Source organism: Leopardus geoffroyi, chromosome A2 (genome assembly GCF_018350155.1).
Source record: "Leopardus geoffroyi isolate Oge1 chromosome A2, O.geoffroyi_Oge1_pat1.0, whole genome shotgun sequence".
Classification (NCBI taxonomy): Eukaryota; Metazoa; Chordata; class Mammalia; order Carnivora; family Felidae; genus Leopardus; species Leopardus geoffroyi.
In genome coordinates, this window is record NC_059331.1 from 15625685 (window position 1) to 15643065 (window position 17381).

The 17381-nt window shown below is 54.2% G+C and overlaps 1 protein-coding gene and 1 long non-coding RNA gene across 2 annotated transcripts in view; one reads left to right on the plus strand and one right to left on the minus strand.

Moving 5' to 3' along the window:
* Nucleotides 1-1782, minus strand: part of SLC6A20 (solute carrier family 6 member 20) — a 37874-nt gene extending 36092 nt beyond the window's left edge. Inside the window, exon 1 of the mRNA XM_045492617.1 lies at nucleotides 1320-1782. Coding sequence (XP_045348573.1) covers nucleotides 1320-1440 — 121 coding nt within the window. The 5' untranslated portion in view covers nucleotides 1441-1782. The remainder of the gene's footprint in view (nucleotides 1-1319) is intronic.
* Nucleotides 531-7770, plus strand: LOC123605563. Its single transcript, XR_006715811.1, has 3 exons — nucleotides 531-1341; nucleotides 6071-6320; nucleotides 7490-7770. It is a non-coding gene; the product is annotated as an uncharacterized LOC123605563 (long non-coding RNA).
* The last annotated feature ends 9611 nt before the right edge of the window (nucleotides 7771-17381 follow it).

The window sequence follows — 17381 nt, forward strand, 5'->3', positions numbered from 1 at the left end:
GAAAACTCCTTCTTAGTGGCTGCAAAGAACACCATTACATGGATGTTCCATAATTTACTGAACCAACCCCTTTAGTTGACAGCTCGGAAGTTTCTTTTTTTCTTCTTCTTCTCCTTTTTTTGAGTTTATTTATTTTTGAGTGAGAGAGAGGGGGGGAGAGAGAGAGAGAGAGAGAGAGAGAGAATCCCAAGCAGGCTCTGAGCTGTCAGCACAGAACCCGATGCGGGGCTCAAACCCACAAACTGTGAGATCCTGACCTGAGCTGAAATCGGCCGCTTAACCGACTGAGCCACCCAGGTGCCCCAAGAGCTTAGGAAGTTTCCAACATTTTACTCTTACTAAAAGATAGAGACCACGAGCACGTGGGTGGCTCAGTCGGTTAAGCAACTGACCTCGGCTCAGGTCATGACCTTGCGATTCATGGGTTCGGGCCCAGCATCGGGCTCTGTGCTGACAGCTCGGAGCCTGGAGCCTGCTTCAGATTCTGTGTCTTCCTCTCTCTCTCTGCCCCTCCCCCACTTGTGCTCTGTCTCTGTCTCTGTCTCTCTCTCAAAAATAAATAAAATGTGAAAAAAAAAAAAAAAGATCGAGACCATCCTTCCACCCTCGGTCAGAACTCTGATCATTTCCTTCAGGTAGAATTCTAGAAATGGAACCGAGGAGGAAAAACTGTTCAATGCTGAGGCTTAAACCCCTCTTGCCACACTGCCTTCCAAAGCGACAACCGCATGCACAGAGGCTCTGTGGCATGTCACGAAGGTGTCCCCGGCTCTCTGTAACGTTAAGGGAAAATGAGGTGCGTGTGTTGGTCTAGCTGGTGAGTGTGCATGATGCGTCAGAGGAAGCACTTGTAAAATCAAACCAAACCCGAAACAACAGAATTGCAATGACTTGCCTGTCCTGTCACCTGCGGTTCCAAACCCAAACCAATGCTTTAACAAAAAGATTTAAACAGCTGGCTCAAGACCCTTTGACCCGGAGTTTCAAATCACGCTGCTGGGAATACGCTTCTGATTTGAAAACTGGTGTCAGGAGTTTCTGTCGAGCAAGCCAATTTCCTGCTCACTGTTCCCAGGTAAAGGGAAGGCTTGCTCAGACTACTGCCCCAGGGAGAAAACGCTCCCCGACCCTCCTAGGGCTCTCAGCAAGGGTGTGAGGCGCTGGGCCGCCCCTGGGATGGGATTGGGGGCTTGCAGAGAGCATCCCCCCGGCCACGAGGGCGGCTCTGGGGGAAGAGCTGGGCAGCGGCGCGCCTCAGTTTACCGGCCGGGAGCACGGGCCCAGCGCCGGCTGGCGCGCACCCCCTCCGGCGCACTCACCTCCGCCGTACATCTGGCACAGGTAGGGGAAGCGCCACACGTTGCCCAGGCCCACGGAGTACGAGATGCAGGCAAAGACGAACTGCAGCGGGTTGGCCCACAGCGGCCGCGCCTTCTCCATGGCCGCGGGCTCGGCGCGGGGCTGCTTCGGAGAGCGGCTGCCGCGCGCGTCCCGCCCGCTCGGCCCTGTGGTGGTGGCGCCGCCGCCGCCGCCGCCGCCGCCGCCGCCGCCACAGGCTCGCTCGCTTTTTAATTGCTAATCTCATTAACGCGCGCCCGCCGAGGGGCGAGGCTGGTAAATGGATGACGGCGGGCCCCACCCCGCCCTGGGCCGCCTCGGCCGGGAAGGTGCCCGGGATTGCGCGGCACGGGGGCGGCGCCCGGGGTGTGTTGCTGCGCGGCGGCTCTTGGGAGCCGTCGGGTTCTCCCAGCCCACCTACCCGTCGTTTCCTGGGTGCCTGCCGGGTGCTGGGCTTGGGCTGCGGATGAGGCTGTGAACAACAGACATCCCCGACCCTCCCTCCGGGACCGGGTGTTTGGGCATTCCCCGCAGGGAAAAGCTTACATTCATTGGACAGGATAAAATGTCCCATTTTCAACTACGTTGAAATTGAAAGGACAATTTCATATGGTTCATTTTAGTCCATATAAAAGCCTGAGGCACGAAGACAACTAAGGCAAAGAAAAAGGGTGAGCAGTACTGGGGTATAGGCTGGGGTGGTCAGGGAGGGCTTCCCAGAGTAGGAAATGTAACATTGCCCAGAAACTGGGAGGAAGGGAGCGAGGGAGGGAGGCACTTTCCACCCTCCTCCACCGTCCAAAGACACACACTTCTTGGAGGAAGAGCCATCCAGGCGGCCAGGTTTCCCTCCATCTGCAGACAGGCCCCACTTGCCTACTGTGTGTAGGGTGGGGAGTCCGGCTCTGTGATGCAGGGTGGGGCCAGGAATCCGGTTTTGAACAACCTCTGTGATTCTGATTCGTGACACTGGCATTGAGGCCTAAGAGACCAGTCTGGGAAGTTTATTTGGTTCACGGTGGTCACTAGACCTGTCTAAGCATGGTGCTTTGGAGAAATGCTTCTGTCACTGACTTAGCTGTGTGACCTTGGACAAGTCACTTAACCTCTCTGAACCACTGTTGCCTCATTGAAACAATTGAAACAAACCTCTCCCCCTCCCAAGGGCCCACGTGAGAATTAATTGATAGCTTACTCAGTGGCATTATAGTAAGTGCTCAATACAGGGGTCACTGTTATAAGTCCCCAGGGGTCTGGATGAATGAATGCATAACGCACTAAATCAGTTCATTAATATTATACTTTGAACAGTGCCTGGTACACAGTAAGCGCTATGAAAATTCTTGATATATAATTAAAATTAAAAAGAGATGAAAGGTGGAGTCGCCAGTGGAAATCTTCCTTGAGGCCAAAATGAAATCATTACTCTGGTGTCCCCAGCGCTCCTGCCCGGCCGGTGGCTGACAAAGGGCAGTGTGGTCAGGAAGGTAGGGGCTTCTCGGACGTGCTACCCGTCCTTGAAGTTTCTGTCTCCAAAAGGCAGAGCAGGAAAAGTCCACAGTGCGGCAAGGGGCGGGGGACCATTTTGATTTTTAAACTTTGGATTCTGGTGAGTGTTTTTTCTACAACTGGCCTCCTCCCCAGAGGGACCCCCCAGCCCAGGCTAGTTTCCGCTGCTTTTGCACGTGAGCTACATCACATACGTGGACTCATGCGGCATGCGCTGTATGGTGCCTGGCTTCCTTGTGGGATTCAGTCCGCGGCAGCGTGTGGTTCTTCTAAGGCTTTTCCTTCTCACGGCTACATGGTATTCTATGCGGTGAACATACCCCTAGTCAATGACCGCAGGACGTTTGGGGCTGCTGTGAATAAAGCAGTGAGGAACATTCTAGTACTTGCCCTGGGGCAGGCGAATCCACGCAACGCTGGGAACTTCCGGGCCGGACGGCAAGTGTGTGCACGGCCTTGGCAGGTGTTGCCAAACTCTTTTCTAGAGAGGTGGTACCAGTTTATACTCCCACGAGAGTTTCGGTTGTCCTGGGTCCTCACCAACGTCTGTCGTTCTGTTCTCAAAGTGCTACCCGGCTTTGCGGGCGTGTGGTGATAGTTCACCGTGACTTTTAATTGTCACTTCCCGGATACTAATGAGGCTGCATACCTTTCCAGAGGCGAACTGGGTCATCTGGAGAACCTCTTTGGCGAAGCGCACGTGCCTTTGCTGCTTTGCAATTCACTTGTCTGTCTTTTCCTTCTGACCCAGGGTTCCCTGCACATTCTGGATACGAGCCCCCTGTCAGTTTTATGCGGGACAGATTTCTTCCCTCCGTCTGCGAGCTGCCTTTTTCTTCCATCGGTGCTGTCTTCTGATGAACAGACGTCCTTGAATTTAACAAAGTGCAATTGGCCAATCCTCCCCTTTCGGTGTTCTCTGTCAGTTTTTTGGTTTTGGTTTTCTTTTGTTTTGTTTTAGACAAATGTCCTGTTTGAGACACGTCTCCCTTAGCACCTCCAAGGTCACGAAGGTATTCCTGAGAATTTAAATCTGTGGCAAGAGGAGTCTCGGCGGTCTGTAGACGGGGCCGCCTTTTTAGTGTTGCTGACTGGTTTAGACAGAAGGCACGTTGCCGCCTCCAGCTGTCTGCTTGGCGCGGTCTTGTCCTTGGAAAGGAGTTTTCCCTGGAGGGTACCCGGCTGCACGGTGGCATTCAGGAACCGGGCACCCTGGAGGGACGCCCAGCACGGTCGCCTGCCACCTAGAATGTGAGGCTGTGCTGTTTGCGGGTTGTTGGCTTGACCAGGCAAGGCCCCTCTGCCATTTCCCGCTTCCAGGGCTCGGGCACTCACACTGCCAGACGCCCCGGGAGGCCGTCCGGGGTGTGAGGTCCTGGGTGGGGTTTGTGGGAAGCACGGGGAGATGCCCCACAGCAGGACTGAGTGACTCTTCAGGGGCGGACGCTCAGGACTCCTGCCAGGGTCCCCACACCTTCCTGACACCCACCTGCGAGCTAATCTGCCAAGAGTAGTTGTGTTGCTAGAAGGGTGAAGAACAGGCCTGAGGGGGGCGGGGTGTACTTTCATGGGAGCCAGCGAAGGGGGAGGGGGGTGGAGGTTAGTGATGTAACGATGGCAGATGCTTCACACCCAGCTCTCTGCGAACCCTGGCTTGCGGCCCTCGCCGATCTCGCTGTTGTCAATACTCCCACCGGGGCCGATTCCAGGCTTCCCACGGTGGGGGGGGGGGGGGGGCGCTGAACGTGGCGCTTCGCGGGGACGTGCCGGAGTGCACTGTTGGAGGGCTCTCCATTCTCCACACGTGGTGCACACTCAACGGCATGATGGAGGGGCAGTAGATCATTAGGAAGCGGGGGGAGATTGAGTATTTGTTATTTCTGTTTTAGATCATTTAACTGTAGTTTATATAACTTAAGTTTTAATAATGGCTCTGTGCTTTTTTTTTTTAATGTTTATTTACTTATTTGGAGAAAGAGACAGAGAGAGAGGCCCAAGCAGGCTCCCTGGCTTCAGTGCAGAGCCCGACGTGGGGCTCGAACCCTCGAACCGTGAGATCATGACCTGAGCCAAGATCAAGAGTCAGATGCTTAACCAACGGAGCCACCCAGGCACCCCGACAAGGGTTCTGTTTGGCAATCAGCTCACCGTCTCGCAGTCCGTGGGTTCGAGCCCTGGGTCGGGCTCTGTGCTGACAGCTCCGGGCCTGGAGCCTGCTTCGGATTCTCCCTCTCTCTCTCTCTCTCTGCCCCTCCCCTGCTCGCACTCTGTCTCTGTCTCTCTCTCAAAAGTAAGTAAACTTAAAAAAAAAAAAAATCAGCTCATAAAATTCTGGAAAAGGTACCAGCTGGCACTCGCAAGCCCGTGGGACCTGGCTCCAGCATCCCATAGGGCCTTGGGGCTGGGGGGGGCAACCTCTGTGTCACGGAGAGCGAGTTCAAGTGCCCAAGGGCAACAAGGTTCTAGGCTTGGTGAAGCCCTGCCCTGAGTGCTCCCCAGGGCTCCCTGCCAGAATGGAAGAAATCTTCCTCTCTGACCAGAAGACCTGTCCCGTCTTAGCCTGCCACGTGTCAATGAGGACACGGCTTCAGAAGGATAGAAGGCCAGCCTACCAGAATTATCTGGTTCAGGGAAGAGGGTGGAGAAGGAAGGGGCGGTCCTGACTCAGTTGCATAGGTGTGGTCACAGATTTCCAGGATTCCAGATTCTTACCCCACCGATCACAGCCAGGCCACTTTCAATCATGTGCTTACCCCAGCGATAATGCTGTTACTTACCCCCACCAGTCCCCGGTTCCCCACGAGATAAAGTCCAAACTCCTCAGCCTGTTCTGTAAGGCCCTGAGGAATTTAGTTTTTAATGGGGCCAAGAGGAATTTGATCCTTGCTCACCTAGGTTCCAGAGAAACTAGACTTTTCACCTTCTGGAATATAATGTGCTTTTTTATACCCGTGGGCAGTTCCCTCGACCAGGAACACCTTCTCCCTTCTTGACCCGGGAAAAGCCTCCCCCAGCTTCCTGACCCAGATGGAACACTACCGTTTCTGGGAAGCCCAGCACCCCAGCCCTGGCCAGACTCTGTTGCTCTCTCTTTCCTGCTCCCAGCCTGGGGCGCACATCTGGTTTCTAATGCTCTCCGCGTGGCCCTGTCACAAAGAACGCAAGATATGTGTCCCCTCTGCTCCGTGGCTGGGTCACGTCTTAGCCACTGCTTTCTCCCCAGCCCAGGTGCGTGCTTGAGTCTCAGTAAAGGTTCGCTGATACGTGCAAAGGCTGCCACAGAATCTGGGCACTTCGGTGTCAGTCCATCATTATCGTTCTCTAACATCGACAGCCCGGGCACCCACATTTCAGGAAGTTTCTTCAGACATTCGAGCTTTTATGGCTCGCCTATGACGTGCCAGGAGCTCGCTCGGCTTGGGGACTGGAGGAACGGCTCTGGATGGGACGGCGCCCTCTCCCTGCTGCCCAAGGTACCTGCTTGTTGTCCCTGGGGCGGCACAGAGACACGCACCTCGAGATCTGGGGGAGCCCCTGCCTCTGGGCTGAGCGTGTGCATGCATGTGTATGTGTGTGCACATGCCTCTATGGGGGGGGGGGTGCGTGTGTGTGCTTGTGTGTGTGCGCGTCGTGTTGAAGAGGCAGGAATTCCCATGAGACCTGAGCCTTTCCTGGCTGCAAAGGGAGCTCCTGGGCTCGACCCCTGGACTCTCAGCGCAGCCAGCCCCTTCGACCGTGCTCTGCAAGCATCCACGTGCCCACAGATGCCCTGGGTTATCGTTAAAATGCAGGTCTTGGGGTGCCTGGGTGGCTCAGTCAGCTGAGTGTCTGACTTCAGCTCAGGTCATGATCTCACGGTCCATGAGTTCGAGCCCCGCGTCGGGCTCTGGGCTGACAGCTCGGAGCCTGGAGCCTGCTTCGGATTCCGTGTCTCCCTCCCTCTCTGCCCCTAACCCACTCGCATTCTGTCTCTGTCTCTCCCAAAAGTAAATAAACATTAAAAAAAATTTTTTTTTAAATGAAGCTTTGTATCATTGCCCTTACAGGCAAAGCAGGGGCTTTCCTCATGCATTTTGACAGAAGCTGATAATTAAGGTTGTAAAAGTCTTCGTGTCTTCCCAGTGCTACGTGTGCCATGGTGGCAGGGTGGGGGGGTGGGGGCGCCACGGACCTTGCCCACACTCTGTGCCCACACAGCCCCAGAACGCTGAGGACATGTGTCCAGGGCTTGGGAAGCAGGAGTGGGACCCCGAATGGAGCCGCCCCGCCATGATGTTTCTATATATTGGGTGTCCGTGCCGAACTCTGGCAAAAGAGTTAAGGTCCAAAGAAAGTACTAGAGCCTCACTGCCCAGCCCATGCCTTTAAAACACTGTTTTTTTGGGGGCGCCTGGGTGGCGCAGTCGGTTAAGCGTCCGACTTCAGCCGGGTCACGATCTCGCGGTCCGTGAGTTCGAGCCCCGCGTCGGGCTCTGGGCTGATGGCTCAGAGCCTGGAGCCTGCTTCCGATTCTGTGTCTCCCTCTCTCTCTGCCCCTCCCCCGTTCATGCTCTGTCTCTCTCTGTCTCAAAAATAAATAAACGTTAAAAAAGAAAAAAGAGCTACCGATGAACGATATTCCTTTTTTTCCCTCTTTTCACAGCGAAATAGAATACCCATTCAGACAACTGCACGCGAAGATACACAGCTCAGAAATGACCGTCTCACCCAGGTCACGAAAGGGATGGCCAGCGCCCCAGCGGTCCCTTCACCGACCCTGCGCGTCGCACCCGCGCCCTCCCTGCAGAAGTGACCCCGTGCTGACACCGTCTTGCTTTCCTGTATGGTTTTACGCCCCGGGCGTGAATCCTACTCCAGTTCTGTTTTGTCTGGGTTTAAACTTTGTATCAGGAAAAAATATAGTGGCTATTCTTCGGCGTTTGATTTCTTTTCACATCACATTATTATTTTCAGTTTCCTCCAAGTTGGTATGTGTAGCTGTGCTTAATTCCTTTTTTTTCCCCTGGCCACTCAGTTGTATTTTCTGTATGATTGTAACTGCAGATCACTTATCCACATTTGGATTATTTTTGGATTTGGCTCTTACGAAGAAGGCTGTTGGGCATTCAGGTACGTGTGTCCTACGGGCGTGTGGACAAGCGTTTCTGTGGGTGGGTTTGCTGAAACAGAGGCGTGTGTATTTTTAACTTGGGTAGATGAACCTTAGAATGGTTGCTGCCGATTCGTGCGTATGTGTCAAAACTCTACAGCAGCCTGGACTTCTGGTTGCTTTATATTCTCGCGTGGTCTGGTGAAAGTAAAAAACAAACGAACCAACAAACAAAAACAAAACAAGACAAAACAACGGGGGAGGGGGAGCATTAGTACAAATTCAGAACAAATGGAAAGCAAGAAGTAAAATGGGGAAAGTCCAAATGTGTCCGTAATTATCGTAAATATAAATGGAGTAAATGGACCGGGTGAAAGACGGGAGTAAAAAGTTCATTTATAAGACACACACTACACATAACAGAAAACCTTATAGTAAATGGGTGAAGGGGAGATACCAGGAAAACATTATTCAAAAGAAAGTCACGGAGAGCTGTGTTGCATCAGACAAAACAGACTCGAAACCAAAAAGTGTTATGAGTGACAGAAAGGACATCTATCACTGGCAACATGTGACATTTTCTTTTTTTTTTTTTTTTTAATTTTTTTTTTTTCAACGTTTATTTATTTTTGGGACAGAGAGAGACAGAGCATGAACGGGGGAGGGGCAGAGAGAGAGGGAGACACAGAATCGGAAACAGGCTCCAGGCTCTGAGCCATCAGCCCAGAGCCCGATGCGGGGCTCGAACTCACGGACCGCGAGATCGTGACCTGGCTGAAGTCGGACGCTTAACCGACTGCGCCACCCAGGCGCCCCGTCATGTGACATTTTCAAAGTTGAATACAATGAATCCACTAGCTTCAAAAAACTGGAAGCAAAACTTGGTGGGGCCACAGGGAGAAACTGACAGGTCTACCATCAGGAGAGAGATTTCTGCCCTTGTCTGTCCACGATGGATTGTCAAAGCGGAAAATAAAAAGTGAGGAGCAGAGAATGGAAAATGATACAGATCATTGGACTAAAAACCAAGTGGAACTTCTGAAACGAAAAATGCCATAAAAATGAGACACCGGAAACTCGGTGGATGGGTTTAAAAGTGGGTGAGACGCAATCAGGGAGAGATTCGATGAACTCGAAGGTATGTCAGAAAGAATTTTCTGGAGCCCTGCTCAGAGAGACAAAGAGGTTAAAAGACTACGAAAAAGGTTAAGATATGTAGAACAATGAAGTAGTAACCTATGCCTCCTTAGTATTCTAGAAGAAGGAGAGGGAGAAATTGAGGCAGAGCAGTATTTAAAGTACTAAGAGCTCAGCATTTCCCACTACAGATTCACGCAGCCTAACGAATCCTGTGTAGGGGTTAAAAAAAAGAAAAATGGGGGCGCCTGGGTGGCGCAGTCGGTTAAGCGTCCGACTTCAGCCAGGTCACGATCTCGCGGTCCGTGAGTTCGAGCCCCGCGTCGGGCTCTGGGCTGATGGCTCAGAGCCTGGAGCCTGTTTCCGATTCTGTGTCTCCCTCTCTCTCTGCCCCTCCCCCGTTCATGCTCTGTCTCTCTCTGTCCCAAAAATAAATAAACGTTAAAAAAAAAAAAAAAAGAAAAACGTATGTCAAGATGCATCATGATGCCAGGACATCCTGGTGAGCCCTGAATCCACGCCAAAGATCTCACTGCCGAGGAATGTTTACTTCATGGGATTTTGAAAAAGTAAAAAGGTAAAAGTTAAATCCTGGGCCGGCAACTTGGCACGACAAGAGTTGAAATGTGCTGAGGAGGTAACTTCAGACTTGGTCGAAGCATGCAAAGTGATAATTTCGGGGAGTTGACTCCAAATGCCATTTTTTAGCCACCCAGGAGCCGGTCAGGATTCAGACACCGTGTTTAGTTAACGCATACAGCTGCTTTTAGGACGGCCTCCCCACCTTTTTATTTTCATGACACAGACTTTCCGGAGAGACCGGGCCAATCGTTTTAATTGCAGAACGGCCTGCGCTCAGGATTTGTCAGATTGTTTCACTGGGGGTCATTCAAGACTGTTTTTTTCTCCCCCTCCCTGCCTAGCAGTGACGTAGGGAAATGCCGAAGTGAACGGTGTGAATTCGTACACTTTAGAGTGTATACTGTTGGAAACGCAGAGCCTGGAGGGACGCGGAGCAAGCTTAGAGGAAACAAGGAATTTAGCACCCGGGGGTCCCTTTGTCCGTATGACCACTTCCAAAGGACAGGGCCTTCAACAGAGTAACCCGGAGGGATCGTCTGTAAATTAATTGCTGACTTTCCGTGTCTAGAGTAGCTAATTTGCGTGAACACCACCAAGTGGGCGTCCTTTAGGAAAGGCCTGAGTAGAACCGACAGGACTTTTCAGGCCAGAGAAAACAGACGCGGAAACGAGTTTATGGGAACATGTTGCGGCCTCTCCCCACGACGACTCGGCTGGTCACCCGTTGGGAGAGGCAGCCGCGTGCTCTGTAAACACCGGGCCCCGGGGAGCGGTGGAGAGGCCCCTCCGTCCTTTCTGTTGGTGTTGGCCAAGGTTATCTCTTCGCCCCACATATTTGTGCCGGGAACAAACAGCCGAGACCAGCAAGAAGGCGTGATCTGCTGAGGAAGAACAGACGGGGCATTGTGAAAATATTTTCCAGGGCCAGAACAGACCAGGGGCCACACTGTCCCGATCCGTGACCCCTTGAGGACCTGTCCTGTGTCCCGCTGTGTTGTTCTGTGCTTGTGCTTTCCTTTCATAGCAGGAGGTGGCCCTACGAATCGCACTCTGCCAGGAAACACACATGCTTCATTTCACAAGCTCAATAGTTCAGATCATATTGGATTTCTTTGGTCTGTTGATACTCAGAACGTGGTCTGTGGACGAGCAGGGGCACCCCCGGGGAGCCTGTGAGAAAGGCAGACCCGTGGGTCCCTCTCCAGGCCTCTTAAGTCAAAGCCCACATGCTCTCGTGGGACCCCTGGGGCGGGGGACGTGGGCACGTTAAAGTCTCCAGAGCACATTGGTTCTTAAACCTAGCTGCCCATCAGGATCATTTGTGGAGCTTTTTTTTTTTTTAATTAAAAAAATATATTCTTTAGAGAGAGAGTGTGTGAGCAAGCGGGGGTCGGGGGGGCAGGGGAGAGAGAGAGAGAGAGAATGAATCTCAAGCAGCCTCCATGCTAAATGCAGAGCCCGACTCGGGACTCGATTCCACGACCCTGGGATCATGACCTGCGCCGAATTCAAGAGTCAGATGCTCAGCCGACTGAGCCACCCCAGTGCCCCATCTGTGGAGCTTTAAAGCACAGATACCCCCTGGGGCGCCTGGGTGGCTCCGCTGGTTGAGCATCTGACTTTGGCCCAGGTCATGATCTCATGATTCATGAGTTCGAGCCCCACGTGGGGCTCTGGGCCGAACAGCTCAGAGCCCGGAGCCTGCCTCCGATTCTGTGTCTCCCTCCCTCTCTGCTCCTCCCCCGCTCACACTCGGTCTCTCTCTCAAAAATGAATAAGTGTTAAAAAGAAAGTTGTTTTAAACACAGATTCCCCCTCCGTTTTCCTTTTCCTGCCATTCCGAGCGCTCCTCTGTGAATGATCCCCTTTTGCCCGCTTTTTCCCACCTTTTCAACTTTCGCTAGAATACATTCAGAGTCGACAAAACGATGTTGGGCGTGCGCTCTGCTGGGGAGAAGACCAACCACACCGGGCTCCTCACACAGTCCCTTTGCTTGTTATCGCTTCCCCCTCCGGCTTCTGCCCTATTTGTTCCTGTTTTTATATTGGCTCCTCGACAGCAAGACTCCTCAAGAAGCATCGATACTCACTCCAGGCTTCTCTCCTCCCCGGACGCACCGCACTGTCACCTGCACCGGGCCTACCTCCCCCAGTCTAGCGGAACTGTCTTCTCCAGGTCACCGGTGACCCCTTGTGGCTCAGGCCAAGGTCGGCTCTCAGCGTCCCCTTCTTGCCCTCTCTGCCGTGTCTGCCCGGGGTGATGACTGCTTCCTGGGGCGCATCTCCCCGGAGGCCTCCTGGACGGCCCCGGCGTGGGCTCCCGGGTCCCTGCTGTGGCTGCTGGTCTCCTCTGCTGAGTCTTTCTATTCTCTGTGATCTCACAATCTCACAGTGCCCCGGCTTCTCACCCACGCTCGCCTCTTCCGCGCAGCGATCTCGTGGCTTCAAGCCATCTACGCACTTGTGACTCCCACGCCGTCTCTCCGGCCCCCGTCGGGCCTCAGACGTCTGTCTAGACGGACGTCTGCCGTCTCCCCATCGTCCTCATCAGGATGTCTGCGAGGCACAGACAGGCTTCCTGCACTTCACCTGCCGGCACCTGCCAGGTGGTGAGTGAGCCGTGGAAGGTTCACGTGAGCAAACACCAGCTGGGGTGACAAGGACCGTCCACGCTCCAGGTGTGTGGGTGACGCACGCACGGTGTACACGGGGTGACTCCGTGTACGTGAAGTTCAAGAGCAGCCACGGGAACCTTGGGTGCTGGAAGTCAGGAGAGTGGCGGCCTCTGGGCAGAGATGGGGTCACGGCGGAGGCGGGGGCACGGGAGGCCTCTCGGGGCAGAGAATGGGCGAGCCTTCATCTGGGTGCCGGTTAAACCAAGCGCTTCCCCCACGAACACGCCCTGAGCTGGACACTAGGATCCGTGCACCTTTGCTCCAAGTTTGCCTTCGATTCAAAACACCCAGCCTCAACCGCTCTTCACCGCTCCTCTCTCGATCGAAGCCCCGGGCTCTCACCTGGATGACTCCTAAGCTGTCCCCTGCTCCCAGTCTTGACCGAGGATGTCCGCTCTCAACGCAGCCACAGGCTGGTCGGGTTTTCTCCTTCCAAGGCTCACCTGTGCCACGTTTCCTTCCGAGGAAAGTCTCAGCTCTTCCCTGTTGCCCGCTCCTTGCCGCCCTTCCACAGGTCGGGCCCCTCCTGTCCAAGGCCCTTGTCTGCTCTTCCCTTGGCCTGGGGGTGCTCGTCGGCCAGGACCGACCCCTCGAGGAGGGAGCTGGCCTACTGAGCTTGCACTTGACATCCCCAGCTCTCTTTTTCTTCCTTATTCGACTCTACTGTCGTTCCTTTACCCTAGCACCTTCTTTTCCAACACACCGCATGGTCTGAATGGCCGTCCCCCCCTCTCCCGCCCCAAAATGTCCACCCAGAACCCAGGGCTGTGACCTCACTTGGAAAAGAGCCTTTGCAGGTGTAACTAGGTGTTTGGACATGAGAGCATCATGGTTAGGGAGGACGCTAACCCCGATGACAAGTGTCCAAGGGGATGTGAAGACAGGGGCAGAGATAGAGGTGATGGGTCTACCAGCAAGAGTTGCAGAGCGGAAGGAGCCAGATATAAGAGAGAGCATATGGTACGATACCATCTGAGCTATCATGAGAGAGAGCAGATCCGTGGGGGGCCCAGAGCCCAGGGCCCAGGAGAGTCCCCGTACGGGAAGCCGTGCAACTTTTGGGGGTCGATGAGAATGGCCTATGTCTTGACTGTGGTGGTGCATACACGGGTCCCTGCGTTTGTCTAGACGCGTCGAGCCGCGCCCTTAATGCGGAGGCATGTTCTTGTATGTAAATTCTATCTCCAAAAGGGGGCAGAAGAAGGTGGTTGCTTTGTCTAGAAAAAAACGTAATAATTATCTAAAGCCAATACCCACCGTGGACCCTGAGGCAGGTCTAAAGATGTGATTTTAGAATCTCAAAACACGTGGCAAGAATGTACAGTGCCAGGAGGCAGAAATATAAAACCGAAGGGACTGAAAAACAGACGGCGCTGGCTGTTCGGAGCCCGACCCAGGACACGCCTGCGAGACGGCACCCGCGGCAGAGCCCACGTTTCGGACCACGCGCCTCCAGCCTCGCACCTGCCGCTTTAAGCCTCTGGACCGTGTCAGCAGCCGCAGCCAGGCGGGAAGACCTTTACTGAGTTAGCAGGGCAGCTGTCCTGGGGGACCCTGGCCGGGGGGGGGGGGGGGGGGCTTATCAACCCCGCCCACTTCTCTATCTGTTCTCTCCTTGGGGGGCGGGGCCCAACTCCGATAACAGATCACTGATTTTAGTTACAAAGTGAGATAAGCACAGGTCAAAGGGTTCAAAGGTTTTGTTGAATACGAACCAGTGACCGGTTTGGAAACGCCGTTGGTGGCTTTCCAACAACAGCTGTTTTACAGGAAGGAAAATCCCACACCCGTCTCTGACGGGAATAGGGATGCAAACCCCCCAAATAAGATGTCGACTAATAGGAACCAGTAAGATATGAAAGGATAGTGCCTTGTGACCGCTGCGAGCCGGGCCCCTCGGGAAGCAGACTGAGACAGAGGTCGGTGTGCAGGACCCCAGTTGGGGAGGGTCCCGGGCAGGCCCGGTGGAAAGGCTCTTGACCCAGGGAGGGGGTGTTCTGAAGGGGGCGGGAGGGCCTGGCCTTTATGCTTTTGCACTGACCACTGTTGGATGCTGTCGCCCTGTCGGGTGTGTAAACCCAGGCCAGGTGGTTCCCTTTAGTTGGGCAGTTTGCAAAGGGCGGACAGCTGAGGACCAGTGACATTGCCAGCAGCTGGGGTCATGGTCCTTTCTTTATCCCGAAGGGGATTACAAAGCACGCAGCAGCAGCCAAGGTGGGGCTGAGTCAGAGAGTGAAGATACAATTTAGATTCAGGCAGTGTAGACAGTGAAAGGAAGAGAGCAACGCAAAGGTGCCGGCTCCCTGGGTCCTTCTCCCTCGGGTCCGAAGGGGCAGGATGGCCGCCACACGAGCCGGGCGATGCCGCGTTGCTAGACTGAGTTCATCTTGTGGGTCTATCCTGAGCTCATCCGAACCCTCCCAGGGGAGGTGGGCAGGCCAGGGGGAGGTGGCTTTAGAGTAGTTCCTCACTAGCCTCGCACCCCCTCTCCCCTCATCAACTGGGAGAATCGAAAGACGTCCTGCAAGGACTCAGATGAGCTGTGGTTCAAACTTGCCCGAGGGGCTGATGTGCCAGTGTGCCTACAGCACCCATCACAGTGACCAGGTGACATGGTTGCAGGACTCTGAGGACAGCTGAACACCAGAAAATTAAGTGCTGTACTTTGCAGTACTAACAGAAGAGAGAGAGAGGGAGAGGGAGAGAGAGAGAGAGAGAAAGTCCATCACCTCAATAGATGCAGGAAAGACATCTGGCCAACTTCAATACCCATTTCTAATTTGTATCAATGCTCTTAGCAAACTGGGAATAGAAAAGAATGTCTCTAATCTAGTACGGAATATTGCAAACGTTGTTCTTATTCATGAAGTTATTTAGAGTGTTGCCCCGGAGGCGGGGAACGAGGCAAGCATGGCCTCTGTTGTCTTCTATTCAACATTGTACTAGAGGTCCCGGCCAGTGCAATAAGGCAAGAGAAATAAATAGAAGACATAATTTCCTACTTATCCAGGCCTAACAAGGATGGGAATTATGCTCTGTATGAAAGATTTTTCTCGTGGCTGAGTTTTCAACAAGTTTGGTCACCGGTATGGGGGAAGTTTTGGTATTAGAAAACTTATAGGTAACATCTAATATCTTGAACAGTCTACCCGGGTTGCCATGGCTTAAGCAATGCTTGTGCAGAAAGTGGAGGTTCAGTCTCACAAACATTGGGATTGAGCTCGTATAAGGGGCCCTCACGCTTGAGTCCCAATGGGGAGGTCTGGTCTGGTGCTCAGTCCGGGGATATCCTTTCTCTCAAGAGCTGTTACTATTTAAAGGCAGCTGTGGCCCGGCCACGTGAGCGCACTGGGCTGAAGAGGCCGAGCAGGGTGTGAGTTTGCCCTCTGATAAGGAAGGACTGACAGCATAGAACATCCGTGGTGTCTACCCTTCGGTCTCCTCAGTTCATTGTGGGACCACACGCTATCGGTGCCCCCCACACATCCACTTCTCCTCGCCAGGAGGTGACCGGCGGAAGGTTCTTTGTGTCTCTTCACCTGGAGGCCTTTCTTGGACACCGGAGCCTGCTCAACCCAGGCACGAGAAGTGCCGGGAGTTGATGCCCCGGGAGCAAGGCGCAACCCGAGAAGCAGGGAGCTGGTGGGTGACGCCCTGACCCCCCACTCCGGAGAGGGATGGGGCTTGGCGGAGCACCGTGGCACCCTGCACGTGAGCATGCCCTTTCCCGCCTTGTGCCCCCATGCTCTCACCGTGCTTCCTGGGGTCCCCTCCCAAGTGAATTGCCTGAACCAAAACTCTTGTCTTAGGGAAAGCCAACTACTGGACCTGGATGCCAGCCAGAGGACAACGGGATCCCAGGGCTGACGTTGAGTGCGGTGGTAAGACTCCAGCACGCTGCTGGGCCAGTCACCAAACTCCAACCGGGGCAGGACTAGGGTGAGGAAGACAGCAGCAGGCTCTGGTCGACCAACTGCCACCACTGGAGGTGCCGTGACAATGAGGATGCCCTATGGCACATGCAGAAGAACAGGCCGAGACTCAGGCCAAGGTGGGATCCCGGGTGGCATGATCAGGAAGTGGACCATATTCAGAGGCCTGGAAAATCCCCTTGGCTCAAGCCACGCCCTGATTAGGAAGGCAGGGGACTCTGGATGGGACATGGGCCCGTCTGGGCGGATGCCCTCAGGAGCCTTGACACCCCAGACCCCCCTGAATGCTTGGGTCTTAGCAAGTGGCTCATGGCCGTCGTAGAGGGCAGCTCCCTGACCTGGAAATCGTTTGGAGGCCTCTCTCGAAGAGAAGAGCGGCCAGATAACCTCTGTCCCCCCAAGATCTGCCGTCACTTGCCCTCAGTGCTCCTCGATCAGACCACAGGGGCGAGCATCAGCATGGCCTGTGGAGAGAATTACTGTCCTGCTTGGGAAGAAAGTGAATCATTCCCCCAAAGCGCTGAAGCAGCTGGCTAGTGCGGACCGCCAGGAGCCGGAAGGGCATGTACGGGCACGGAACTCGAGGATGCTGGCCCAGTGGGCGATGGAACAGAAGCCGGCTAAGGAGAGCTATTGACAGAGGGCTTCTCCTCTGGGACTCGGTGTTCGGCACCTGGGCAAGGACCCGTGAATCCAGTCCTAAGGCACTGCTGAGTGGTTCCCGGGAGGCTGGAGACCGTGGCGCACTGAAGTGGGACACGAAGGCTCGGAGGGAGGGCCTCTCCCTCCTGGGACGGATAGCAGGTGGGCGAGCCCCCCTCCTGGAACAGCGAGGGCGGCAACGTTAGTCCTGGCGAGGAGCTGGGCGGGCCGCTGTCCTCTGCTGGCCAGAGCACGCAGGGGACGCTGCTTACACCGGCTTCCCAGGACTTCTGATTCACACACAGCCTGACGTGGGGCTTGAACCCATGAACCGCAAGATCAAGACCTGAGCCGAAGTCGGACGCTTAACCGACTGAGCCACCCGGGCACCCTCTTATCGTCTTTTACTTTTTTTTTTTTTTTTGTTTAAATATAATTTATTGTCAAATTGGTTTCCATACAACACCCAGCTATTGT